Source organism: Haemaphysalis longicornis, unplaced genomic scaffold, assembly GCF_048455015.1.
Source record: "Haemaphysalis longicornis isolate Haplotype H1 unplaced genomic scaffold, Haemaphysalis longicornis Haplotype H1 scaffold_2, whole genome shotgun sequence".
NCBI classification, from domain to species: domain Eukaryota; kingdom Metazoa; phylum Arthropoda; class Arachnida; order Ixodida; family Ixodidae; genus Haemaphysalis; species Haemaphysalis longicornis.
Genome location: NW_027526295.1, coordinates 56,534,558 through 56,561,543, shown reverse-complemented (window position 1 = coordinate 56,561,543; position 26,986 = coordinate 56,534,558). Strand labels below are relative to the sequence as shown.

At 44.4% G+C, this 26,986-nt stretch overlaps 1 protein-coding gene across 2 annotated transcripts in view; it reads right to left on the bottom strand.

Annotated features, from left to right (window-relative positions):
* Positions 1–26,986, bottom strand: part of LOC144168915 (4-pyridoxate dehydrogenase-like) — a 56,481-nt gene that overhangs the window by 6,241 nt on the left and 23,254 nt on the right. Inside the window, exons 3-8 of one of the 2 annotated variants that reach the window (XM_077697910.1) lie at positions 22,131–22,317; positions 19,528–19,659; positions 19,274–19,398; positions 10,942–11,109; positions 7,124–7,271; positions 2,707–2,867 (exon numbers count right to left, since the gene is read on the bottom strand). In XM_077697910.1, the coding sequence (XP_077554036.1) occupies positions 2,707–2,867; positions 7,124–7,271; positions 10,942–11,109; positions 19,274–19,398; positions 19,528–19,659; positions 22,131–22,317 (921 nt within the window). The remainder of the gene's footprint in view (positions 1–2,706; positions 2,868–7,123; positions 7,272–10,941; positions 11,110–19,273; positions 19,399–19,527; positions 19,660–22,130; positions 22,318–26,986) is intronic. The other variant, XM_077697911.1, reaches the window with a different exon arrangement.

Below are 26,986 nucleotides of genomic sequence, written 5' to 3'. Positions count from 1 at the left end.
GCCCTCCCTGATATTACGTATTCGTAGTCAGGCTGGGCCACTCCCCACCGATAATCTATTGCCGGCCCTGCGGTCACAGCTGGCTGCCCATATCAAAGAACTCGGTGCACCCCCACAAAGCACCCTACCATATAAGGACCTTGTGACACCCACTTCCTTTGAAGACGCGTAGTAACGTTCAGCTCGTACTTGAGTCACTCTCACTTCAGTCTAAAATGAAAAAAGTCTCGGCGTATCCGAGTATGTTCAGTCGAATCACCACTATAAGCGATGCGCGCGCATTTCGCCCAACAACTCAACGATATTTATGTGCGGACCCTTTCTCCGGATATATTGTTCTAGAAAGATATCATTCAGGCACCTCCAATCTAACTTCTACGGGACCTTCACCCTTGAAAAAAATCCAATTTCTAGGGAATTCCGCTAAACGATACCAAGTATCTGTGGGTCCAGAATCGTAACCCAAATAGCATCTTCAGTAAGACGTGCTGCTGGGCGAGTTGGTTCATATTACAGAGATTAGATTTAGCGCAATAAAAGACGCGGACGGTGAAAAGGACAGGACGGGCGCTAACTCGCAACTGGATTTTTATTGAAAAGACGGCATGCATATATACATTCGGCGTAATCACACATGTGTGCTAAAAAATTTAACAGACATCGGGTGAGTGCACAAATCAACAAACATCAAGAAAGCTATCAAGGAATGCACTCTCTTTTGCGTAGATTAGCAGCGATGGCACGCTCACGCGGTTATCTCCTTTTCGCTTGATGTAGAAGGCGTCCGCTACTTCACGTGCCGTGACGTGCTGACTTCGTTTCAAAATTTTTGTCTTGTCGAATTCGGGTACACAGTGGCATTCCTTGCAGGGGGGCGGCAAGTGTGATCCCGTCCTATTTTTAATGGAGAGGGCGTACTCTCGTAGTCGCTCATTCACACATAGACCAGTTTGGCCGTATATACCTTGCCAAAATCCAACGGTATCTGATACACAACACGTTCAGTGCAGTTAAAAAAGGGTTTAGCATGCTTCTTATCGCATGCTTCTTATCGCATATTTTGGGATGTTATCTTGTAGGGTGGGCTCGCATGCATAGCGTGCCAAGTATAAGGGGTGCTGAAAAGACAACCTTGTGGCGACCTTCTGTAGATTATGTGTGACTCGTTGCGCGCAAGGTATAACTTCATGGCGTGTTTTTTTTTTTGTTTTTTTTTGTGCAATGACTGCGTGAGCTCTTTTCGGGACAGTTTTCCTTTTGCGAAGCAAAGCCTCAGCCACGCCAGTGAGCATTGAGCGCGGAAGCCTGCGGCTTCTAGTCTGGTCATCTGCTGGGCAAAATGTTTTTCTATGGCATGCTCACATGATTTGTAGACCGAAGATTGGAGGAGCAATGCCGCTATAGCTCGCTTTACAGTCTTCGAGTGTGCAGAATCCTAAGGTAGCAGTTACTTGGCGGTTCGGGGTGAATATTCCCAAAACAGTGGTCGTCTAAAAGGTTAAGGTTAATATCTAAAAACTGGAGACTACTGTAAAAAGGTAGCTGATGAGTAAAAGTTAAACCCTTCCAATCCCGAATTAAAAGGTATAAAATTTCAGTCACAGTGGTGGGGTAGGTGGCTTTATCTTCTTTCTTCAAAAAGACTAGAAAATAGTCAACGTACCTAAAAATCTTTTTAGGTAAGTACCTAAAAAAAACACTTTGTCCGAGGTAATTGAGTTACTTTGGTCACGGTTGACACTCACCAAGAGAATGCTGCACAGTACTGGCGCTACACACGAGCCGATGCAAATGCCTTTCTTTTAAATGAAACGCTTGTCGTCAAACGAAATGCACGTTGCACTTGGGTAGAATTGAAGTAGATCCAAAATGTTGGTAACGGAAATATCTGCTGCATTTTGGACGGCCATATCACCATTTGCTTGAATGCATTCAACAACCACGGGCAAGAGCTCACTGTACGGTGCGGAATAAAACAAATCTTCTACATCAATTTAGAAGGCGTAGCCTACGTCTGTGTGGCCGCGTATTGCACTGATTACCGTAGTAGAATTTTTAATATCAAACGGGCCCTTCATACCCAAGCCGCTAAGCTGCTTCAGAAGGTAGCGACTGACAAGTGCTTGCCGAGAATCTTTCTCGCTCACAATGGTCCTGAAGGGAATAGCAACGTTATGCGTTTTGGCTGCGAAAAAAACGATTAGGCTGATTTTCTTACTGTCTCCAATGCCCTGAGCAAGTTTAGTAAATTCAGGGCTCTTTCAAATGGCTACAGCCTTATTCTTCTGCTTGGCGGCACTCACGTTTGTCAGGCCAGCAGCCAACGAGCTGCTAGCCTATTCAAGGCTAGCAGATCGTGGGCTGGCCCCCTCTTTTCCGCACTGTATTTGGTTCCTTCCTGAAAAAGGTCAGCTATTCCCTCAGGAGCATGGGTTTCCCGATGGCCTTCAGAGTTCCAGCCACATTCACTTTACCACCGGTGGCCCTCGGTAGAAGAACCAAGACAGTCCGCCATCAAAATTCCAAAATATATGCATGTCGTCTTTTCAATAAAAATCCAGTTGCGAGTTAGCGCCCGTCCCGTCCTTTTCACCGTCCGTGTCTTTCGTTGCGCTAAATCTTACATCTCCAATAGCATCTTCCCGTGCAAGTTTCGGCGTTGCACTTGCAAGCAACGCTTCTAAGCTTTGTTATGCACGACCTCACCTCCGCTGGCAATCCCAGGACCTGCCACAATTCTCTGACCACCTGGTTTGCGGGTTGGGCTGACATCAGGATTACTTCAATGTCGGGAAGGTCCTGTCTTGGCGTATAATCGGTGCTCAGAAACAGCAAGGCCTCCTCTCCTGCTGGAATTGACAGCGGTCCTGAAAAAAGTGACAAGAAATAGGTAACAAATTGCACGTATGCCCAGTCAGGATAAATGGCAGCATCCGTACCAACTTTGGTAGAATACTTCACATCAAAAATTTTACGTAACCAGAATATTTTATTTTTCAGCTTTTTGTTTGATCCATCTTAAACGAGCCAGTAACAATGTCTAAGTGTAACGCAGAGTGAGGAAGAAAGCAAAGGGAAGCTTACGAGTAACTCATAATTTTGTATTTCGTAATGCTTTATTCATTGTTGTAGGTCATTCTGTGCGCCTCTTTTTTCTGCGCATCTACTGCACGTAGTAAAACACAAAGCAGGCATGTTATGAAGCTCCTCCAAGTTAACGGTGCTTTTGAAAGGTTAAGTAAGTGTCCTGCGATGAGTTTTCGCAGTAACTGCACTCTTACAATTCTCATATTGCATTTCTCGTGCTCCTGATCATGCCGAACAACGTTATGGCGATGATGATGACGAGGACTATGATAAAGATTATTATAGGATGATGATTATTGTTATTATGACGATCATGCAGACGATTATGACGCCGACGATGACGGCATAAGGTTTTCTTGGCTCAAGTGCGTCAATAAAACAAGCGCCTTTGCTATGATGGCGATTTAGTAAATATATAAACTAGAAGGCGATGTATAAAAAGATTCAAATTTTTGACAACCTGTTGGCCTAGAGGATAAAGTAAAAACAAGAGACATCGCATCATGCATAAGATATGGTTTCGCAAGAAACTGTCACAAGCTGCAGCAGGATGGAAAGTTAGCCGAGCTGGTGTTTCGACATGGTGAAGAAACAGCTCGGGAAGACGAAAAACACAAGGAAAATAACCACACAGAACGGCGTTCACCCTGTCTGGTTATTTTCCTTGTTTTTCGCCTTACCGCACTGTTTCTTCACCATGTCGCAAGCTGCCTCTGGGCCCTTCCCTGATTCAAGCCAGAGGAATGGCTACGCTCATGAGTGATACGATACCGTACATGGGATTAAAGCACTACTTTAGAAAAGCGTTCGCTCGTTGGATAAAAACAGCAATCGATTTCGAGGTATGATGTGTGTATATAGTTTTCGGAAGTGCTGCTTTTTAGTGGTTTCAACAGTGTACGTTAAACTGCCACATGAAAAACTGAAAGCAACCCTTAACATCTCGTGCATCTCAGCTGTTCAGCATATTAAATTAGTCCGCATAAGTCCGCACGGGTACGCCCCAGCCTCGGTATACACAAAGTAACTTCTATGATCCTTCCAACTTTGTTGGGTGATCCGTTTACGTATTTCTGATTTGATTGCGTGCCATTTATTTGCTCTCAACCTATTCAAGTCTTCCTGCAACTTCTCACCGAGAACCTTCCGTAAGCATGATTTAAAAATTGTCTGATGGGAGGTATCGAATATCTAAATTATTTAAAAGAGTAGCAACAGCATTCCTCTCTGCTTCCTTATTTGCGCCTATACCGCAGTTGCCCAGGATACAACAGCCAGTGCGTTCCAGTTTCTGTTTGTGTGCCAAGCCCAATTGTTTTAGACGCGTATAAAGACTGTATTATTTTGCAATTTCCTTGAAGGCTAAGCATCGACTGAGTTTGAGAATTTGTAATTTGACAGACCTATAGACTTAGCCGTGAATTTTGCCTTCTACGAACGAGCCGAGACCGTGCGTTTCATCAGTTAAAATGGGTACGGTTTTAGGCCTAGTTTTGACCTACACAAATTAGGAGAATGTGCCGCAGATGGTACTTCGTCTGTGGGCTCAGTCGTCTCTTTAGATCTGGAGACCTGAGACGCTTTGTATTCGTTTGCAGGTACAAGAATTGCGGAATAAACATTTTCTTGCATGTTTTCTTGTCAGCCATGGCATATATCCAATCGAGGGACAAGGTAAGCAAAGCTGGTTTTCAGAACATCAGCGAAGGATTTCGTTGTGTGTAGTTACTGCATTCCGTAACAGAAAATCTTTGGTTATTGTTTAAACAGAGAGTTCATAATGCTTTCCTTGCTATAACAAGTTCAAGCTGTCTTCATCAGAGGTTACACCTGTAGCAGTGCACATAAATTGGTTGAGCGTTACACTCGAAGAGGTTATTTCTGTCAGTTTCGTGCACTCTTATGCATCATGACTTCCTGTAGGAAGTCTCCAATGGCTAGCTCGTGCCCACCTCCATTGCCTAACTTTTTAGCTACGACTGCCAATTCGTTCATTAGAACTTGGCTTCGAGAAATGGTGACAGACGTGTGATTGTGGTCCCATCCTTCCCGCACTGCATGGCGTGAAGTTTTTTAAATCATTCTGGCTTTTCAAAAATGAAAAATTGCTGGAATACTTCTTCACACCCCATTTTTAGAGGTTATGGTGAAAAACATTTTCTTGCCATTCAAGTGACATTTTCAGCGGCCGTACTGGCCGCCCGTCACCGGACCCAGCATTGGAACGCGCCAGACACGTTAGCCATGCCCGGTTGCTATACCCTCCTTTAGGTACTCAACCTTAATTGTTTTTAACAGGGTTAACCATCAGCACCTTGAAAAGCACGGAAATAAAAAATACAGAAGATGGCAGCGGGGCGTAAGGAAGAATAAAGAAAAGTTTAAACAATGAGACTTGGAAAGGGAGAGGTGCCTGGCTGATTCTCTACGTGCGGATCAGACCGGGGGTACCGTCTGTTAGAATTGGGCACCAAACTGGTGCGTTGCCGCTCCCGGTTGGCCATGAAGGTCTCAAACAACCCTAACTTTGGCACAGCTACCAAGATGCCTTTTTGTCCAGTTGCCGCAAGGCCCCCAGCAGTTCAAGGCGGGGGCGGGTTTACCCCATAAGTTCTCAGGACTAAGGTGTCGCAAGGCGCTTAATTCCTGCCAGTGTACCAGTGTAGGCACCCGTGCGGAGCTGGGAAGCGTGGAGGCGCTACTCATCAAACATTTATTACTCAAGGTGCCCCCTGGATCGGTTCAATTAAAGGGACGCCGTATTCGTAGGTTTCGCTAGACGGTAGGCCATCTTGTATTTCTATATGAATGAGAAGCCGCACTCATAACCTCTGCTTAGTTGTCTACATTGCTCTTCTCCTCAGTCCACTCGACCCTACACGCGCAGCCAAAGCTTATCTTCCGCAACTTATAATCTAAGGTTTGTCATAGAAATGGCCCATATAATTCATACGTTGCAGAGAAGTGAAACAAATAAGCTACACTAACCAAACACGAAGTCGTGCTGATCAGAGCGGAGAACATTTATTGCATTAATCTCCAATTTGACGCATGCTTAAACAAGGTTGCGAAATATTAAATCCTTATAAAAAACAATCAGCCTTCACACTTTGGAGTTTTGATTTGCATTAACATTGCTTAGATGGAAATAAAACACATTTTTTTGAATAATGTGTATTCCTGTTGTCACACCGCACTACTTTGTACCAAACAAAGATTGTAATTTTTCACAAGCAAAACTTATTACTGCGGCAGAATTTCAACTTCGTACCCTGGTTTTATTACGTTTATTCTTTAGAATTACTCAAGTATTCGCAGGAAGAATTCCATCATTGCCTTCATACGGACGGTAATATAGTATCAGTTATCACCGGTATGTTTGTTTTTATTTTTTTCAAACCGATGATGTAAGCGCAACTTCCGCTTTCAGAAATATTACCGCCTACTTCCCGTGTGGCAAATCCGCAAAACAGCCCTGCTCATAAACGGTTGGTAAATGTTGTTAGGACTGACAAACACAGTACGCTGGCCCAAGTTCGGAAACCGCTGCTTTGGATTATCCTGGACTTCGCAGAATGCACAAAATATCTTTACCGTCAGCTTTGAACGAAACGAAATTTTGTATGCAGGATTAACGCACATCTGCTAAACTTGCCACCAATTTTTGCGCTTTTATTGCGTCAGTGTAGTTGTCGAAATTTTTATGGCGTTTTGCTTTTGCAAGCGATGCTTCGAAGGGTGGACGTAATGTCGTCATTTATGGCACTGGATATCCTAGGAGGGCGGGTGGATTATTTTAAGAACAGTAAAACGGGATCATATCATTTACTAAATTTCTCCAGTTCTCCTTGTAGGTCACGCCAAGCACTCTCGCAGAACAATAATAACCCGGGAAAGGCATTTAAAGTAAGTTATGAAAAACTATTCGGAACGCTTTCACAAAAAAACATCACACAAACACTTCGTTATTGTTCCTAGCCTTCAACGGCCATTGTATACAGCCTTCTCATTCGGCCATCTCATGACGTCCACTTACCGCTCCTGTTCCGGGCGTACAGCGCTACATCGTCCAGGTTGAAGGGGTCTAGTCCCACAGCAGAACTTGTGCCGACAGGAAAACCTGGGAACAAGATCACGTGGTCCTGGAGGTTCCGCCCAACAGGAAGATCAGCTACCACAGGGATCTGCAAAGTCAGGAGGGTAGTAAGAAGTATTGTTACTTTACGCACGAAAATAAACTTCTGTTCGAGGTTTCTCGACGTGAAGATACGAAAGTAGTGTTTATCTGTTATAAAGGTACCAGATCTTTCTCCTCAAAAGATTGTGGCAGCGTTCGCACACTGGATTTATTACTTTAGCTGAAGGCCTTATCCATGTATGGCACCTCTGCTACATATGATTGGTACAAAAGAACAAAAAATGTTCTACTGCGATTGTTGGAACAGCACAAAAGTTTATTTAACGGAGTATGGGAAGCGTTATGCTCAGCTTGAGAAGAGTACTCCACATCGTCGTGTCTAATGATTTCTTAACGTACATTCGTCCACCAATTGTTTTCTACCGCTTGCCTTGCATCTAGTATTTTTCAGGCCATGAAAAAGGCAACTCTCCGTACCCTACCTAATTCGGTGCAATACTATGCAGTCATGCTTTGTTTAAGGCGACAGTTGAATAATTGTATTGATTTAATTTGTTCCCCGCTTTTTCCATAAACAAAGCACAAGTACGGTGACCGGTAAGTGTCATAAATGAACCGTTCCCACACCAAATGAGCCAGTACTAGTCGAAACGTGTTCGTAACCGCAAACCCAAGAAATGTTTCAGGAGCAGGCGTAAGTTGCGGCGAAAGGGCATCGACAGCAATAAAACACCAAAATGCTTATTTATTGTTTTTTTTTCAGTTATAACCCAAATGTGCGTCCTACGGGTCTGAAGTGCGGAAAAGGGTTAAGGCGAGAGCCTTACAACCTTTCCCATTCCTATTGTGTAAAAAGCGAGCGTAGTTGTGGTTGTTGCCGTTGTCGCAATTAATTGTCGGCTGATACATCAAATAGCCGTCGCTTCGAAAAGGAAAGAACACATTTGAGTTCGTAAGGGAATCACTGATTGATTATAGGCTTTCACGCGCTGACGCAACGCAGGCGATGAGGCGCGCCGTAGTGTAGGGCTCCGGATTAAATTTGACCACCTGGAAATCTTCAACGTGCGCCGAAATCTCATACACACGGGCGTTTTTGGTTTTCGCCTCCATCAGAAAAGCGGCTGCCGCGGCGGGGAAATCGAACCCGCGAACTCATGCTCAGCTCGCATGGGAATCACAGCCGGGTCTTCAGAGCAGGAGCAGAGCGGGTTATCACCGCACCTCCTCAGCTCGTCGCCAGCAGTTTCGCCGACTTCACATCGCCCTACAGGGGAATATGACGACACCTGAGTAGAACGGGTGCCCGCCAGTGACGAAACCTGTCGCGTCAAGTGCGGTCAGTCGAGTAATGCACGCTAAAACACAGGTAAACAAAAGCGAAAAAGTCGGCGCAAACAGAGGTAGCAAAGTACTGGTAACAAAGCATTTCGAACATGTTGCTTGGCCTCCGCCTTCGAAGCATGTCACAAATGAACTCCACGAATGTATTATGAGGAATTTAGATGTACGGGTATACAAAAGCCTTTACATCAAACGTTAACATTGTCATGGTGCTAAAGTACAATACCACTGATATTGCTTGAAATGCATCCGAAATCCTAAAAACCATCTCCCTTCCTCTAGCAAGGGTAGTGAGGCTTCTGGTGCATATTAGAACTCTCAGAATTACGCTTGCTGTTGAGAGGTCGGAGGTTACACGGGGTACGATGCGAGCGTAGAGGTGTTTTATTTAAAAGAAGAGTTCGTCCGCTAAACCAAAGGGCTCGCCTCCTCAGTTTATAGGCGCCACATATGTATAGCGGTGTTTTTCTGCACGTGATATTGCGCAACCGTCTGCGACGGTGCACCAGCACTACGGGGCCTGACGTATTGTTTGTCTGCCTTGGCCGTCCCATAGCCCTTGGAAGCATTGTACGGAATCTGTTCACAGTTAAAATAAAATAGTTTTACTTTACCATTTAAGACAAACTACACTCGGTAGGACCCCACAAGCATCTTAGGATTAACGTAGAACGCCGCTTCTTGTTCGAGTGGGGAGAGTGCATTTTTTGCAAGCATACATGTGAAAACAACACTACACGTTTGTTCTTGTTCTAACACACCACAATGAGGGTGTGGCATTTGTAGTGCTCGTTTCTGAGGGCTGCCCTTCATAGGGGTAAACCTCGGAAGGCCCTACGCGTAGGGGGAAATCCATGCCGGAAATAACAAGTGCGCCGCTACGGAACACCTGATGAATGCGCCCGTTGGAGACTGCCTGACACATTATTTTATTTAAACAGGGCGACAGCCGGTCCCAAGTGTGAGAAGAATTGAATAGGGAAGGACGTAGGTCACACTCAATAACGTGCGCCCTTGGCAATGCTTAACTGGGCTAATGTAACTGACTGATCTTTTCATGTCTTTATGTACAGCTTCAATATCATATTGTTGAAAAACGCTATGGTCGTGCCGATGAGGCTTCTCTTCTGCAGCAACCTCACGTTTCTTTTGAACCGCGGATCCGCACCACTAATTTTCGCTCGGCGCCAACGACAACCAACCAACCCATAGTGAAGATATACCTGAAGCAAAATGGAGAGACGAGCTAGTTGGTTCACAATTTCCATGAGTGAAACTTGAGCGCAAAATTTTTTCACAGGGACGAGAAAGGGAACGACACAGGCGCTTCTTATACAATCGGGACCCTTAATCCGGTTCCCTGTGTCGTTCCCTTTCTCGTCCCTGTGAAAAATTTTTGCGCTTAAGTTTCACTCATGGAAAAAGAGATATACCTCCTTAAGGGATCGGTAAGTGACTATGACAGCTGCCATCACTGGCTAGCGCCCGCCTAATAACATCTTATTGCCTTAATGGTTTCGCATTCAAATCTCGTCAGCGGACTTATCTGACTCCACCAATGTTTTTTTTTTCGGAACATGCCGCGCATGACCGACACTCGTAAAACAGGCCAACAAATACCTCAGTGATAACAAATCTGGCCGTGCACTACAAACAGTAATTTTTGTGAGCCTCCAAGTGCCAATTCTAATTCACCAGTACCCATCTCCCCCATTATATCAGGCGATTGCAGCCCCAAAATATTTAGGTACTGTTGTATGAAACTATACAGACCCCCTCCCTACCCTCTCCCTCATTTGTAATCGTTCAGCCCCCTCTCCTAAGCCAACAGTCCAATCACCATCACTGTTACTGAAGGGATGACATCAACATTTACATTAACAATATCACGTACTAAAACAACAGCAAAAAATCACGTGTAGTGCAATTCTGAAGCCAAGAAGGGTGCAAGCGCCAGTATGTAGTCGGTATCTTGAAGCGCTAGAACACAGGGACAAGCGAGTCCCTGTGTCCCACTCGCGAGTCCCACTCGCTTGTCCCTGTGTTCTAGCGCTTCAAGATTCCGTCATGTCATACCAACAGGCCCAAAGCAGCACCCTCATGTAGTCGGTAGTTGTGCCAGTTACCCGCACACTTAATACTTCATCATTGTAGCCAGGCACTGCGGCTTTAGCACGAGCCGTGCTCGTAATTTTTAGCTTCTCCCACAACCCAATCAGCAGTCAAGATTTCCAAAACTGACCTTTTACTCTCCTTTTTTACTGACCTCCTAACTGCGTGGAAATGTTTCCTGGTAGAGAACTTGGTTCGAACACTTTCTGCGACTACTCAGAGGTAATACTAATCGAGCGTGCCGCGCACGGCGAACCCGCCTGCAGTCGTTCGAGGTCCTCCTTCGGTCCCACGCCGGAGAGCATCAGCAGTTGAGCAGAGCCCACGGCCCCCGCCGACAAGATCACCTCGCGCCGCGCAGACACGTTCATCACGCGGCTCGACCTCGAGAACGTCACACCCACCGCCCGGCTTCCTTCGAAGTTCACCTGACGGAGAAAAAACGGAACCGCGTATTAAAATAAGTTTCCAATTTTTATACCACAAAACATCTAAGGAGTAACAAAATAACTAACAGGGTAGTGAAGATTCAGAGATATTTATTTATATATTTCGGTACCTTCAATGCCCAGGGGGCGTTACAGAAGGGAGTGGGTTTCTTTTTTACACGGTATTGAAAAAATATATATACAATAAGGGGAAAATATACAAAGCAAGTATAGATGCGATGCCTTAAAGGCAAGAGCGAAAAAGTAAACAAATCACAGGAGGTAAAAACTATACACATACATATATATATACATACATACACACATATGCATATATATACACATTCATATACACATACACGTGCATACACACCGAGAGAAAAAAAAAAACATTTGGTGCGGAGGGAAATATAACTCAAAAGCTGGGGAGTTATACAAAGAGAGTTGTGAAAAAAAGACTATGTAAGAAAATTCATTTACAGTGAAAAATATGCAAGTGTACAAATGAATATCCACGCAAAAAAAATTGATTATACAATGCACAAGTGACGTTCAACTGCCGAACGAAATGCGCGCGCATCTGTGATTGTAGCTATTGAAGTTGGCAGGCGGTTCCACTCATCTGATGTTTTTGGTATGAAGGAATGGAAGCACAGATTAGTACTACAGTGAGGGACGTTTACTTTGAAAGGGTGATCAACGCGCGATGATAAGTACGACGGGCTGGAAAGGAGTTCATTTTTTAGTTGTGGATTGAAGTGATAAATTTTGTGGAACAAGTTGAGTCGAGACAGCTTTCTGCGCACGGAAAGCTTCGGCAGATTTAAGGTTCGTTTCATTGAAGTTACGCTCGCTTTGCGGTAGTAGTTAGTTAGGATAAAGCGTGCACTACGGTTCTGTATGGATTCTATTGCGTTAATAAGGTAATCTTGTGCTGGGTCCCATACCGAACAGGCATACTCGAGTTTAGGGCGAATTAGGGTTTTGTAAAGGATTAGTTTCAGATCGGAAGGTGCCATAACAAAATTACGTCGCAGGTAGCCTAGTGTTCGGTTTGCATAACTAATTATATAATTCACGTGTGTTTCCCAGGATAGGTTGTTGGTTATGTGTACTCCTAAATATTTGTATGTTGCTGTTGTTTCAAGTTGGTGGCCATGAATGTTGTATGATGTTGGTGACCTTTCAGAAATATTGGAACGTCGCGAGATTCTCATCATTTTACATTTGTTAGTGTTCAAACGCATTTTCCAAATGTCACACCAAGTCGATATCCTATCAAGGTCAGATTGTAGTGCGGATGGATCAGACGTTGATGACATCACTCGATAGAGCACGCAGTCATCTGCGAATAATCTAATGGAAGAGGTTATGGCGTCAGGTAAGTCGTTGATAAAAATAAGAAACAGGAGAGGGCCGAGTACAGAGCCTTGCGGCACACCTGAGGTGACTGAACAATAAGAGGAATCGTAATCGTTGGCTGTTACAAATTGTGATCTGTTCGATAAAAAATTTTCAATCCAAGCGAGAATTTGGGGGTCAATGTTTAGTTTACGCAGTTTTTGACAGAGCAAGTGATGGGAAACAAGATCAAACGCTTCGGAAAAATCCAAAAAAATACAATCAACAAAATTACCATCATCAAGGGCACAAAAAAGGTCGCGTGTAAAGGAAATTAATTGTGTTTCGCAGGAAAATGTTTTCCGAAATCCATGTTGGTGTGGAGAAAAAAAGGAATTATTTTCAAGAAACGTAACGAGGCTCGAGTAAATGATGTGTTTAAACAGCTTGCATGAGATGCTGGTCAATGAAATTGGGCGATAATTAAGAGGGTTATGAACGTCCCCAGATTTAAATAACGGAACAACTTTGCCAATTTTCCAATCGTCGGGTAATTGACAAGAATTCAAAGATTGAGAAAAAATTTCCCCTAGATATATAGAAGAATAAACGTCTATGTTTTTCAAAATTTTAGAATTTATACCATCAATTCCTGACGATGAGGAAAGTTTTAATTGGACTATGAGTGGAACAATTCCAACCCAGTCAACTACCAAAGGCTCCATTGGAGGAAAGTTTGAAGTTTCACAGGAGTATGCCTGATCATGTGGCTGATGCGGTATAAAGACCTTTCTGAATACGTCATTCAGAAGAAAACAGCTTTCAGAGCAGGGTGCAATGTCGCCGTTTTCATCTATTAAAGATATCACATTGTTCTTCGTTCCACCAATGACGTTCCAAAACTTCTTCGTGTTATGTAGAAGCAGAGAAGGGAGGGTGTCATGAAAAAAAAACACGCTTTGCATTTTTGACTGCGTTTTTGAATTCCGAATTGACACTACGATACGCAGACCACATGATCCGGTTATCACTCTTTCTTGCCTTGCGAAACAGCCTTTTCTTCATATTCAAGAGACGGTGAAGGGAAAAGTTGAACCATGGGGACCGATGGGTGCAGGAAATGAGCCGTAACGGTATGTACTTTTTGATTAATGAGTGCACTTTATTTTTGAAAAGATCCCAGTTTGTAGCTACACTACGTTCGTAAAATGTGACCATATATTCAAAAAGAAATGCTTCCAACTCTTTGTTGATCGACAAAAAGTCAGCTTTTCGATAATCACGGACGTACTTGGGCTTGCTAACTCTAGTATTTGTACTGGCTTTAACCGCGAAGTTGATGAAACAATGATCGCTGAGCCCTGGCGTGCAAGTGAGTGAGTGAACAAGGTCGGGGGAAGTGGTTAAAACCAGATCAAGCACATTAGCGCTTGTTAGTGTAGTGCGGGTTGGTTGGGTAGCAAGTTGTGATAAATTAAAGTTGGAACACAAATCTACAAACTGAGCAGCTTCGGGTGAGGGGCCTGAAACACTGAAGGAGGGTCCAGTCCAAACTATTGAGGGGTAGAAACATTACATTACATGTACATTACATGTACATTACATGTACAGAAACATTACATGTACGTAGTTTACAAGAACATGTACATTACATGTACATTACATGTACATTACATGTACAGAAACATTACATGTACTATTATGAGCAATATGAAAGGGAACACGGGAACGCATTGAAAACACCCTCAGACCCAGATATGCGTGATACGCAGCGGCTGCCGTCGGAAACAAAGTGGAAAGGGGGACGCTGCTCTAACAACTGTTCCCATTCCCGCTGTGCGTCTTATCGGCTGTCGGACGATACCATATTATCGGCGAAATGACGTAAGCTGCTGCTTTGTAGAAATCCCATCGTGGTGGGAGTGCCAACAGTTAGTGGAAGAGCGCCCTCCTTCTCCCTTTCATTTTCACAGCGCCATCCGCGTATCGCTCCGAGTCGTTTCGAGGCTGTTTGCCACGCGTTCCTGTGTTCCCTTTCATATTGCTCATAATAGTACGTAGTTTACAAGAACTTGTTGATGCGCGAGTTGGCGCATCTTGGTGAATAGACGCGGGCTTTGCACAAAAATGACAACACATACAGGAAGGACGCTATGAGCACAAACTGTCAACTGAATTTTATTGGACGGATCAGACAAATATAAGTACACTTTTTATCAGAGCACTCAAGCGCACTTCCTACTTCTGTACTCCCACTTCCTCTGTGCGCACTGCCACTTGCTCAATCTGTTGTCATTTTCGCTCAAAGCCCGTGTTCATTCACCCTTACATCTGCGCGCATATTTATCTCGAAGACCCTAATCTAATTTAATCCACCTTTATAATATTCTAATTTATAATAAACCCCTTAACGTAGCTTAACCCACCTTAATCTGTCAAACTATTAGTCTATCTTCCACATACAAAAAACAGGACACAAAGGAGGAAGCTACACACACACAGCGCTGTTTACCAACAGGGTGTTTATTTGCCTCTTGGGAACATAAACGAAGCGGTTGACGAAAATCAGAGCAAAAAGAGTAGATACATAAATCTGTACTGGTTTCGGAGAAAAAAGTACACATTTATGATTTATTTCGGTCTGTCTCGCAGAAAATGTGGCATAAACCACGTGCAGCCCTTCTCCAAGTGCAGGAACTGCGTTGTTTACTCCATTCGTTTGAATTGTGGCCTGCGGTATGTAGGAAAAACTACGCAGTGCCTGAACATTGGGTTTATGGAGCATGCACCCAGTGTCAGAGCAAAATCCGGTGGCTGACTCACCTCGCACATTTTGTCCTGCAAGTGTACCCCTGAATGTGAGCGGTGTCGAGTTTTAAAGCATTACGGAAATCAGCGCACACATTAGCTGCTGGAAGCGCACACGATACATAAGAGTTACACTGATTGTGTAAGCACCCCTTCTGTTGCCTTGTCTCCAAGGTAGATAGCGTTTATTGACGACTAAGCTTCACCTTACAGTAGCGAAATAGTCGAACTGTTATGATGAAGGAAACTGCTTGTTTTTTGTTGATACCTTTTAATATTTTTTGTAATGTTTTATGTATCTTTACTCTTTTCGCACTTATATTGGTGTGCCCTTTTCGTTTATATGGCCGAGAGGCAAATAAACACAATGTTGGTAGACAGCGCTACGTGTGTGTAGCCCCCTCCTTTGTGTCCCGTCATGAGCGCTGCTTTTTGTATGAAGTATGAACTAACAAGCCCAAACACTTCAATTGCTATGCCTTCAGTTTGCCTCTAACCATGGGGATACCCGTTAACGTGACCTGATTTACCGTAATGCATATTAAAAGATCATAATCTACACCCTAAACATATCGGCCAATATTATTACACCCTAATCCACATTATTGCATCATTGCGCATTTTTATTCAATTTATTTCAATATATTCCTTTAAAGTCCATACTCATTTACAGCAATCAGCACAAAAAATGTCCTAAACTATCTCAGTACACTTCAATATACCGTAATTCATCTCCATCTTAATTTACTTTAATCAATGTTAAACCATCACAATCCACAGTACTCTACGTTCGTTCACCTTAATCTACTTTAACTCTCCTAATCTATGTTAGCACATTCTATTCCGCCCTAATTACCCTACGAAGTTCCCTTCACTGCCGATCGACCCATCATGAACGTTTACGCCTTACTGGTGGGATTTGCCTCCTTATAGACGGCGCTGACAGCTTTGAGGCACGGTGAGCAGCGTTGTTGCAAACTCAGTAGGCAGGCCTTGCCTTTGCCAATCCTGACAAGAAGCTCAAAATCCATGTTTCGCAGGCATAAGGCAAAGACAAAACAACACCTTTGTTCATAAATCAAGCGTGACAATAACGTTTCCAAATAACATACAAAAACACTGCAGGCAATGCAAACAAAGTCCACCCTTTTCCACGTAACCTGGGAGTGGCGGACCATATGAGGAGTTTTTTTTTCGAAATCAGCCAGATCCAACTAACGCGAATCTGAGCAACAATCGGAAGTTTGTTACCGCATCTAACTGCAACATCGCGAAAGGTATTATATGATATATGGCAGCTGTTAGAAGTTTATGGCCACAAGTAATTAAAAATTAATCCGCGAATTTAAGCATTACAGTGGTAAGATTGTATTTGGCTTATATTTATTTCGAAACTCTAAAATTGATCCGGAATTCTTATGAAAACTTCTAAATTGGCTTTCAAGCATGGTGCGACTGAGTTTTGGATGACAAGGCATTAAAATATGCAGTAGGTCCTTAAGAACAGTATAACCTTAGATGGAGAGCTGGTGAGTCATCTTGGCACCACTAACAGGTATTTTCGAATTCTTTCCTAGGATAATTTTCTTCGCCACGACCGAAGGCACTCCGAGGAAGCAATTTCTCCATTCCTGTGCCATGAATTTCCAAAACGCTTCACAAGAAGGCTGCTCATAACTTCTTCACCTTAATGAAGTAGTTCGTACTATCAGAGGTAGACGAGGAGGGGGAGATTTGCTAGGGCTGTAAGCGTCGGCTATTTAGTTATGCATGTAAATCGTAAATATGGGAGTAAAGAAAATAAATATAACCAGAGTTATTTCATAGGGAGTTTGGAGACGAAATGAAATGATTGTTTCACGTCTCTCAGTTTCATTTCACTCACTTCTTCCGTTTACTGCGTCGCAGACATCTGGAGACAGATGTTTCGGGTATCTCCCAATTGCCGTCTCAATTCATAATAAGCCAGCTCCGAAAAGCAGAAAAAGAAAACAAACTTCCGAAAGCACCCACGAAGCAGAACAGTCAAGCCAAAACCAAACTCCCATTGGGCGAATGGGCTCGGCTCATTTTGGTCCGTGCAACAATAAGATCTGGCCCATTTTCGATGCGAACTACGATATGCGTGCATGTTTTATGGGCGCTATCGCAACTGTTTTCTTGACCCCCCTTTTTAGGAGAAAGTTGCCGAGTTTTTCTTGTTATTGCAGTTTTATCCGACTAAGTTTAGGTTTCTGGATCTGGCTAATTTCAAAAAAAGCGCCTGATATGGCTCTAGAAGAATAAGAAAACCCCGAAAACCCTATAAGATACGTGGAGGGGGTGGGGGCAGCACCGGTCAATTCGGCCTTAAAGGACCGAGTAAACTTGGTCCCAAGGGCAAGGCAGACTGCTGCTCAATATGGGTTCCTGAACTTGGGCCCCCCTTTATTCTCTGGAGCTCTCGCCTCTCCCCATATCTTCTAAAATAATATATTCACCTGAAAAATGTATTTTAGGGTAGACAAACACCGCTCCGCCGTAAACGTTTCAAAATTACCGTGTTTCAGGTCAGTTCCAAACGCTTGATCATAATAAAGTAGAGAAATAGCTGTATCCGCTCCCTACGCAAAAAGCACGTTTATTTCTTTTAGCTACTGCAGAAGAATTTCAGTGTTAATAACTTATACCCCTCAAGTAACACACTTCATAATAATACAGAGCTGGGCGACGCTCACTACACCTTAGCGTGTGTACTAGCCTTTTTCGCTCGTTTTTGCTGCGTCTGGCAGATGAATTTTCCGAAGGCGTGTGAAAGGGAATATTTCAGTTTGGAGCAATGTGTGAAGGCGTGTTAGGGTTTCAGGCATTCATTTTGCATAACTCTTTCTTCTACCCCAGCACTGGGATGCACTCGTTCCAATAATGTGTGCTTTCAGGAATAGGCGAATGCAGAAATTAATGACAGGTATCGATATTGGCGTAAAACATGCGTCCTGTTTTTGTTTACGTTGGCATTTTGTTGCCACCTTCCGGCTTCGCCGGGCTTTCTGATCTTCATTTGGTAATGGCCCGTACCCACTGAGGAGAATCGGCCGTGGCTTGAGGTTTGTTTAATTATTTAGAAAGTGTTCTTTAAAATTGGAATTTAATGTTGGGTAATAGAAAAAAACAACACATACGCTCAGTAGGGGCGCGGGAAGATAAGTGATTGTACGAATCAGCTAGCAAATGAGACTTCCCGTGGCCACAATGTATTCGCGAAGGAGGAAGTAAATTTCTTTGCTTGGTTTGCCAAGGCTGCTAGTACCTGAAGAAAGAAGAACTAAAGTTTTTAGTTGAAGTCGAAGACATTCGAATGGGACAGTAAGGTAAGTGTTTATCTGCTCTGTGAAACAGCGGAATTCAAGCAAATAGTGTTTTAATGATTCCGGTTGTTACAATACGAGCACGCGTCTCTTAATGGCAATCGTGACCTGCTGAAAAATAAGTTTATTTTGGAAGGAGGCACCTGTTTTCAAAACGAAGCGCATGTTCCCTGCTTTTTCTTTTGTGTGCCACACAGGCCATCTTATTTTATAGGAAGAATGTTTACCCTGTCGTCACTAAACTAGTGTGTTCATCTCTGACAGTCGGAGTTATCGATCTAATTCGATGGTTCCGGAAATAATCATGGGGAAAGATAAATTTTCTGGGAAAACGCCGCGGCATCCGATTCGCCGACACTCGTCTGTGCACGACAATGTGTACACTGCTCCTTCGCCTTTCTTTAGCGGTGCAGAAGTTCGCTCCAATACACTTTGTTCGTTAAAGAAACCTGTATCGTCCTTGGCTACGAAACTATACGGTATGTGGATTCACACAAACGCAACAGCAGCGACGGTGCGAAATTTCTAGCATCATCATGTGCACCAAAACATTCAAAGGTATGGCTTAATTAGTCAAAATACAGCGAATTCAGAGCGTCCGGTGAACGAGCACGTAGTTTCAGACTTCACACGCTGTCTCGCACCACTGGGATAGTCGCCCATCTTACCTTGGTGACTTGGCTTAAGAGGACCACGTGGAGATTCTTTCGCGTCCCAATGATGGGCTGAATGAAGGCCGTGCTTGCGCTGACTCGCGCTCCATCCTTCGTGTTAGTCTGGGGCCGGGAGCAGCCTTCGTGCAGTGGAAAAAGCAAATCCGTAAAAGTTCGCTTTCGTACAGTAAAGTAGTAACAAACTGCGGAACTCAGACATTGTGGTGACATGTCGTCAAGTTTTCCTCTAAATTATAAATATCGGTTACCTGACATCGTACGTCCGTTGTAGTCCACGTAGGGATAGCCGGACTCATTGCACGCCGCCAAGAAGGAGTCGCTGAGCCTCGTGCGAGCGTTGGCATAGTTTATGGTTACCTCGCCACCGGTGCCGTGATACTCTGCTCAGAAACATACAAAAAATCGGCTTTGGTTGAATACAAGCGCAGGGCTCAGTTTCGGACAGTAACCTGCCAGCACACGTCGCCAGAGCACCGCCGACGGCGGCCATGTTGTGAAAGTCTGTTCGGCCCCGTTGGCTTCCTACCCAATAAGCGCCTTGATCACCCAGTCAGTGGTGCAGCGTCTCAACATTTACCCGGTTTTGTGGGTTGGCGCAATCCTGTATGGGCTTTTTATATTCTCTGCGCACGCTACAAAGCTGAATATAGTATTTTACTTGTTCTTTTTTAAAGTGTGTGGCGATAAAGCGCCACTGTTCCTTCTTACCTGGTGCCCCGGGGCTCATCTCCCGTCAAGTTCTTTTTCCCGAACCAATTTCTTCGGCAAGGCGTGACGACTGTGATGAGTGCCGTCGTCACGAGCGCCATGATCATCTCATCACCGACACGGCCAGCCGAGCTCGCCATCGGTTCGCAGCTACCATCACCGACAGCAGCGGGGCTCGGGTGGCACGTATGCGCACAACGACCGGGGAGTGTGGAGGAACAAGTGCTCGAAACGAGGGGCTGCTCTCGAGGGCACCATCTTCATCGAATGCTGCTCGCGGAACGGCAATAATTCGAGCCCAGAGGTGGACGAACAGCCGTAGAGCGACATTTTGGGTTGAGATTACGTTTTCCCGTGGGTGCAATTACTGCTTTTACGGTGAGCACCAAGCATCATCTACTGCTTCGCTTGCAACACTCGTATTCTTCTGTGAAACTGCTAAAAGAGCTCCGCTGTTCTGACTCAGTAGCGTAGTGGTATATTCGTAAGGTTTCCCAACTAACGCCCCGTGTTCGAGCCCCAGCGATGCCAATATTTTTTTCCCAAACGCCCGCAAATTTTTCTTGTAAAATGTTCTCTTAGCTTAAGTCTGCACGTTCGAAAGTAAAATAGGTTCGGAATCTTTTACGTCGGTTTAAAGGTGGGGCGCAGCATACCAACACAATCGTTTTGCATCGAGCCGAAAGTACCGGTTTTGTGCCTCTCTTGGAACAAAATATCGCCATCCCGGGTGCGACTAGATCTCAACGGGCGACCCACGATGCTGGAGCAAAACAGCGAGGATGGGTGGAACGCACCCGTGGCAGCACATCCTCACGGTCCCCCAGCGCGCCCTAACAGCGAGCGTCACCGACCCGACGCCATTGCCAAATCCAATCGGGAAGTGCTGTCCTTCGATGCCCTGCGTAGCGAACGCATCGGGGCACCGTTTGACTTCTATGTGTTTTCTGTGCTTGTGTACCGCGTCCGTTCATCGTTCATCATGTTCAAGTAAAATGCACCTTCTCCCACTTTCGTCGTCTTCGATCTGTATCGTGCACATCATGAACGTGCAGCCATGATCTGTTGGCCATCTGACCCGCAACTGTACAACAGCCTTCATGTTCAGATTGAACATGCCGATTTGGGTGGAAGGTTAATGACTTGTTGCTAGGCACTCACTTTTATTTCTAATAGTTGTTATCGAGTTCTCAGGTTTTTAGCTTTGTATCACTTGTCAATTATACTTTCGAGGAATTTCGACATTAGAAACACTGACAGTGAGCAACGGTGTTTTGCTTGTCTACGACTTCTGTTATCATAGCAGTTAGCGAGCTTTGGGAAAACTGATGAGAAGCCGAGGAACTGGTACTCAGGTGCCGCCGCTGTGCTTGCTCTGATGGCCACAATAGACCCATAGTTGTGTGTGCCTGGTAGACAGACGACGGGAGGGGGGGGGGGGACCATCGCCCAGAGCTGGGCTCCCTCGTCTCACTCCTAAAGCAGAAAAGCAGCCACCGCGGCCCAAAATGAAACCTGTATCCTCGTCCACAGCGACATGAGGATATTTTGGATATTTTTCTGCACCTCTGCAAGTTCTGAAAGTTTTTTCTCGAAAAGATGTCGCAAGCAATTTTTTTTTATAAAATCCTGATGCTCCTTATCAGTACATTGACCGATTCAAGGATATAAAATCCGGTATCAGTGGAAATAATGCAGGCTGCGCACGTGTCCTAGTTTCACTTCGCTTCACTTTCATTTCACTTCGCATGTTCCCTATTATGTGGGTGAGAACTGCTTCCTATGGCGCTGAGGTCACTCAAAACACGGAGAGGCTTATCAATGCCGCCGAAGTAGAAACAGGTACCCAAAGACGTGTGTGTCGCGAAAAATAACATTTTTCTACATGCACAACTTATTACAACCTCAGACGCATTCTAAGAAGTCGTAAACTATTACTTCCGGAGGGAGGGTTCCTGCATGCGTCAAGTGTCCAAATGACAAAAAAGCCACAACCGTTCAACGAAGAAGTATCATTGATACCATACGGAAAGTGCGGGGAGAGAATCTTCACACGCTGTTTTTATTCCAGTGGATGAGTTTGAAGTGCGTAGGACTTAAAACACTGAGCAATACAAAATCTCTAGTTATATAAGGTGCTTACCGTCAGGTGTTGCAACACGATAATCCTCGATTTCCTTGAAGTGTTGCAGCACGTCTTGGTAGCTCCACCCAGTTGCGCCGTACTCTTCCGACCAGCGATCATAATCATGGCGGCTCCCCCGAGTGTAAAGCATGAAGTTGAGAACGCTGGAACCACCGAGCACTTTGCCTCGGGGCAAAGCGGACCGCTGCAATAGGGCACGTGGAAACATGAAGTTGTATAACATGAAGTTTCAGGGTTGTACAGGTGCTGTTACAACGTACACCGAAAGCTTCGTGCACTCTTTTCCAGCTGGAAAACTAATCTTTCAATGACAATATATTTTAACTGAGGTATGTCTGTTTCATGCCCCTTAGCCAACTACCTTTGACCTGGTTGAGCTCTAAATTGTCAGATTGAGATAATTTATGCCAGGGTTGTGTTTTCCGCTGAACCGCCCCCAGATATTTTTTCCAGTGAGTTGTTCAAACTATACAACTTCAAGCATGCAACTCTCCCAAAAATAAATTAAAAAGAATTGCATAAAAAGAAAGGCCCTTTCTGCTGCAACCAATTGCTACTTAGAACAATACCACGATGTTCCACAGTTAGAATCATGACCACTCATATTTACGGGCAAGCAGTACCAAATGAGAAAGAAACACCAAATTTGAGTGTAGCAGTCGATGTATCGGCTATCACCATAAACACCAAGAGCAACGTCAAATTTTGGTAATCTCCTCAAGAAATGTGACAACGAATGGTTCAGGCAACCATATTCAACACAAAACATTTTTAATTAAGGGCGAAAAATACATTGCGAAAATTATTTATAAAATGGGGCAAGAGTAATTCGCAAGAGTAATGGTGACGCAGTACGCGGGAGAGGACACTCGAGTGAGCCTCCTTTTCGTCGATGGCAGGATTGACGGCGTCCCCCTTATCAAAGCACATCTCGCGCTCTGTAAACGGCCATCTCAGCTGTCGCCGGATGAGTGGACTGTGAGATTGCTACTCTTTTCTAAGACAGCATCGCCTGTATCCAAGGGTGCGCTCTTCGTAGAAGATAAAGATACCCACGTGGTGATAATGACGCCAGGTGTCGCTGCAGGTCCAAGTGCTAACCTTGCAGTTAGAGTTCCTCTATACAGCTCTCATAGTGAGCCAGAGTTGCGTGATCATACGCCATCTTGTAATCTGGACGGAGGAGGAAACGCCACCCGGTTGAGCCGCCAAAACGCGCAGCAGCCCCGTGAGCGTAGCACCACGGTGTCAGAAATTGTGGTCGGTGCTAGGTCTTTCCCGCTCAATTTCATTCTAACTATTCAGCACTTTATAGGCAATTTCTAACATCAAGCATAATGACAGCATTCGCCTCGCTCATAGCAAAACACCTCGTTTCACTGAGACTCCGCTACACTATGTGAGCGCTATTTCCTATTCTGGGACCTTTGTATCCGCGGGTGGAGGAGGGACACGGGGTGTATCTTATATCTAAACAACAAAGCTTGTGCTGGCCTAGCTTTTATTCAAAATTATGTCTGCGATAACATGGTACCAAGTGACAATTTCTAGTGCGAACGAATTAACCCCCTTTTCTTGCTAGAATTATTTGTATTAGCTATCTTATGCTACAGGGTATGTCCAGATAAGGACAGCCAAAGTGGTGCCATATGACCATTTTTTGTTTGGCATAAATCTTTTAATTTGCCTAGTATATTGTATTCTTACCATGATCCCGACATTCTTGGCGAGAAACCCCATAGATGGGGTAGCAAAAAAATATTTAAACGCTATTGGACAGGACTACTTTCATGGTTCATGGTGTAAGTTCATGGTGTAGAAACTTTGAACACCTGCAAAACAAAAGAGAAAATTTCCCGAATATTCATAATATCTTGCCCAAATAATTGCCCACTTTCCTATTGAATTGACCAGAATTGAATTAGTACTTGTATTTTTCTTGAAAAATAGTTAGAAAACTACTAGGGAAAACAAGGACGTTCAAAAAGGGCACTTTTGAAACATTTTTGTTCATACATTGGCTAAACATGTAAGCTCAAAGTTTTTCGCCTTGTTTACGAGGGGCGCTAAACTTTTTTACCCTGCTCATTTCCGTATAAAACATGCTTTACAACATGCGGCTGTATGAAGAGCGCAGAAAAATGATAATCTCTAAAAACAACTCACTTTTCGATGCGAATTAAAAAATATTGAATATAATTTGCGTGATATTTTCTCAAATAATGCCTGAGGAAATATTATTCTGAAGTTCTAAAAATTTATTGCATTTTTTTAATTTTAACTAAGAAAAACGAAATCATAGTCAACCTGATAATTTCAAACGGAGGGGTTGCAGCGCTTTCTGTTAGACGGCAAAGAAAAAGAGTATCATTGTGGATCGAGATGTCTTTCGAGAAGTAGGAGTGGGGCTTAAATTCAGGAATGTAGATATTTCCCAATTTTCTTGGAGAATTTTGCTGATTTATTTTGTGTTTCTTGAAGCACACTTCTATTTTGTTGTAACTTGAAGACAGCGCACCTTTTTTGCTCCCAATTTAAGTGTAACCAATGTGAGGGCCCGCTTCCAGAAAGCTTTGAAATTTCTCAAAAAACATTTTTAATGATATTGCCGCGAACCATGCATTGGGTTTGTTTATTTGTGTTTTGCTTTTGCAGCCCGGCTTCGCCCGTCTGTGTTATCGGTGTTGTCTGTGTGGGAAGAGAGGCGCGTGTTCCGTTCATTCTTTCTGTGCAGCATGTGTTATTTCTTCTCATAGGGAAAGCGTTCCGAACTAGCGTAAGCAGCCTAGAATATTCTTCTATGTTCTACACACTAAACTTTTTAACACCCTTAAAGGTGCTAAAAAGGTGCACTCAACATTTTGCACCCTTTTTGCACCTTTTAAGGACTAAAACATTGCTCCGGCACCCAATCATGAGGGTGCCACATATTAAGGGGTGTAAATCTTAACATTTTTACACCCTTTAAGGTGCAAGGAGAGTGTACTGAACATTTTGCACCCTTTTTGCACCTTTCAAGCACCCAAATATTGCTCGGGCACCCCACCTCGAGGGTGCCAAAATTCAGGGGTGTAATCAACAGTTTCATAGGGTGCTACGACCGTTAAAGGGGTGCTAAAAAGTATTTCTTCTCGATTGGGGTGTTACCACGGCACCTTACGTTAGGGTGCCTAAAAGAACGGTGTGTGAATGCAGGCATGCAAAATTGCACAAAAACAGGCTGAATGTTTAAACCGCACATTGCACTATTTCACCGCCCGTTGAGAGAATAAATATGAACTCTCCACATAGACCAGGGGAAAGGCTCTAAAATTGCTGTTCGTAAATTGAACAAAACGTGCTGAATGTTTAAATTCCACTCTGCACTAATCTACTGCTTCGAGTGTATCACAAGGTTCGTTTCGATGTCTGGGTGCACGGGAAGGAAAGGCTACAAAATGCCTCTTGTAGTCCTATAAATAAAACTTTTACGCGAGGCATCGGTGTCCTCAACGAAATCGAATTTACCTAAGAATTTGTTCCCATATTATTATGCCCCGGGCAAAAATTCCAACAAGACTTTCTTGTTGGGCTCACAGCACGCCTGTGGGGCCAATACGAAGTTCTGTCGGCACTCTATCGTTCCAATAGCCTAGTCTTCCAACAGGGAGTTTAACCTTGATGGCGTTTGTGGGGCCAATAAGAAGCTCTGTCGGCACTCTATCGTCCCAACAGCGTAGTCTTCCAACAGGGAGTTTAACCGTGATGGCGTTTACCGGCTCGCCAACACGATAAGTCAACGCCAACAGACGCCTCGTTCGTAATCAGCGGCGCGATCGCGCCATCAGACAGAACCGACAGACGCCCTGAAGGTGGTTTTTAGGGCCTAAACAGCAGCGTCTATGTCTGGCATAGACGCTAGACGTCAACGTTTGTGTTCTGAATTTTCCCTTCAGTAAGTAACAGTCAGACGGACGATAACATAACTATGTGAAGATATGCTTTGGCTCATACCGCGGCAAGCGCAATCGTTTGTGGCTGCAGCCTCGGTTGCTCTTCGTCCACAACAAACTGAATCGGCTGTACAGCTTTCTTCGAGGGCGTGTATGCAGGGGTTCTATCTTCCTTTTTTGCGCAGGCCGACGGGGGCGGTCGTGTAAAATCATTTTCGCTCGTCGCTGCCGTAGGGTTGCCACCTTCCTGGTTTTGGACCGGCCCGACCGGTTTTTTAAACAGCGGGCCGGTTTCCGGTCCATATCTAAAACCAGCCGTCATCAGCCGGTTTTTTGGCTTTTGTGCCGTGATTATGCCCGTTTTGGCGTTTTATAAGCGTCAATTCAACAACTAAGACGATAAATACGTGTCGACAAGCATAGGCGTGCGCACAGGGGGGGCAGGGGGGGCGGCCGCCCCCCCTAATCATCTGAAGGGGGCGCCAAATTTGCCCCATGCCTTGCCGATGTAACACATGAAAGTAAAATTTCTGCTCAGAAATATTTTGTGTGTTGCAATTCCATCACATTGAAATAAAAATTTTATAACCATCCCTCTTTGCACTGCGTTCGCACCGCAAGGCCTTTAGTGAGAAGAGGTCGGGAGTTGCTCTAGGGGGGGGGGGGGGGCGCAGCGGTAAGACTTTGCCCCCCCAAATTGAGAACTCTGCGCACGCCTATGTCGACAAGCTGCGCAAAGACACGCGAGCAGAGAAAATACGCGGGCGAGCGCGCTGCCTCAGATGGAGGGGGACCTAAGGGAAGAACAAAATAACGAAATTCTACCGCCGCGGTCAGCAATTGCGGTTACTTTTCAGTGAAGCACATGCAGAGCGATTAACCAAGCTCTCAATCTCTTTCAGTACAAACGTTATGTTGAAT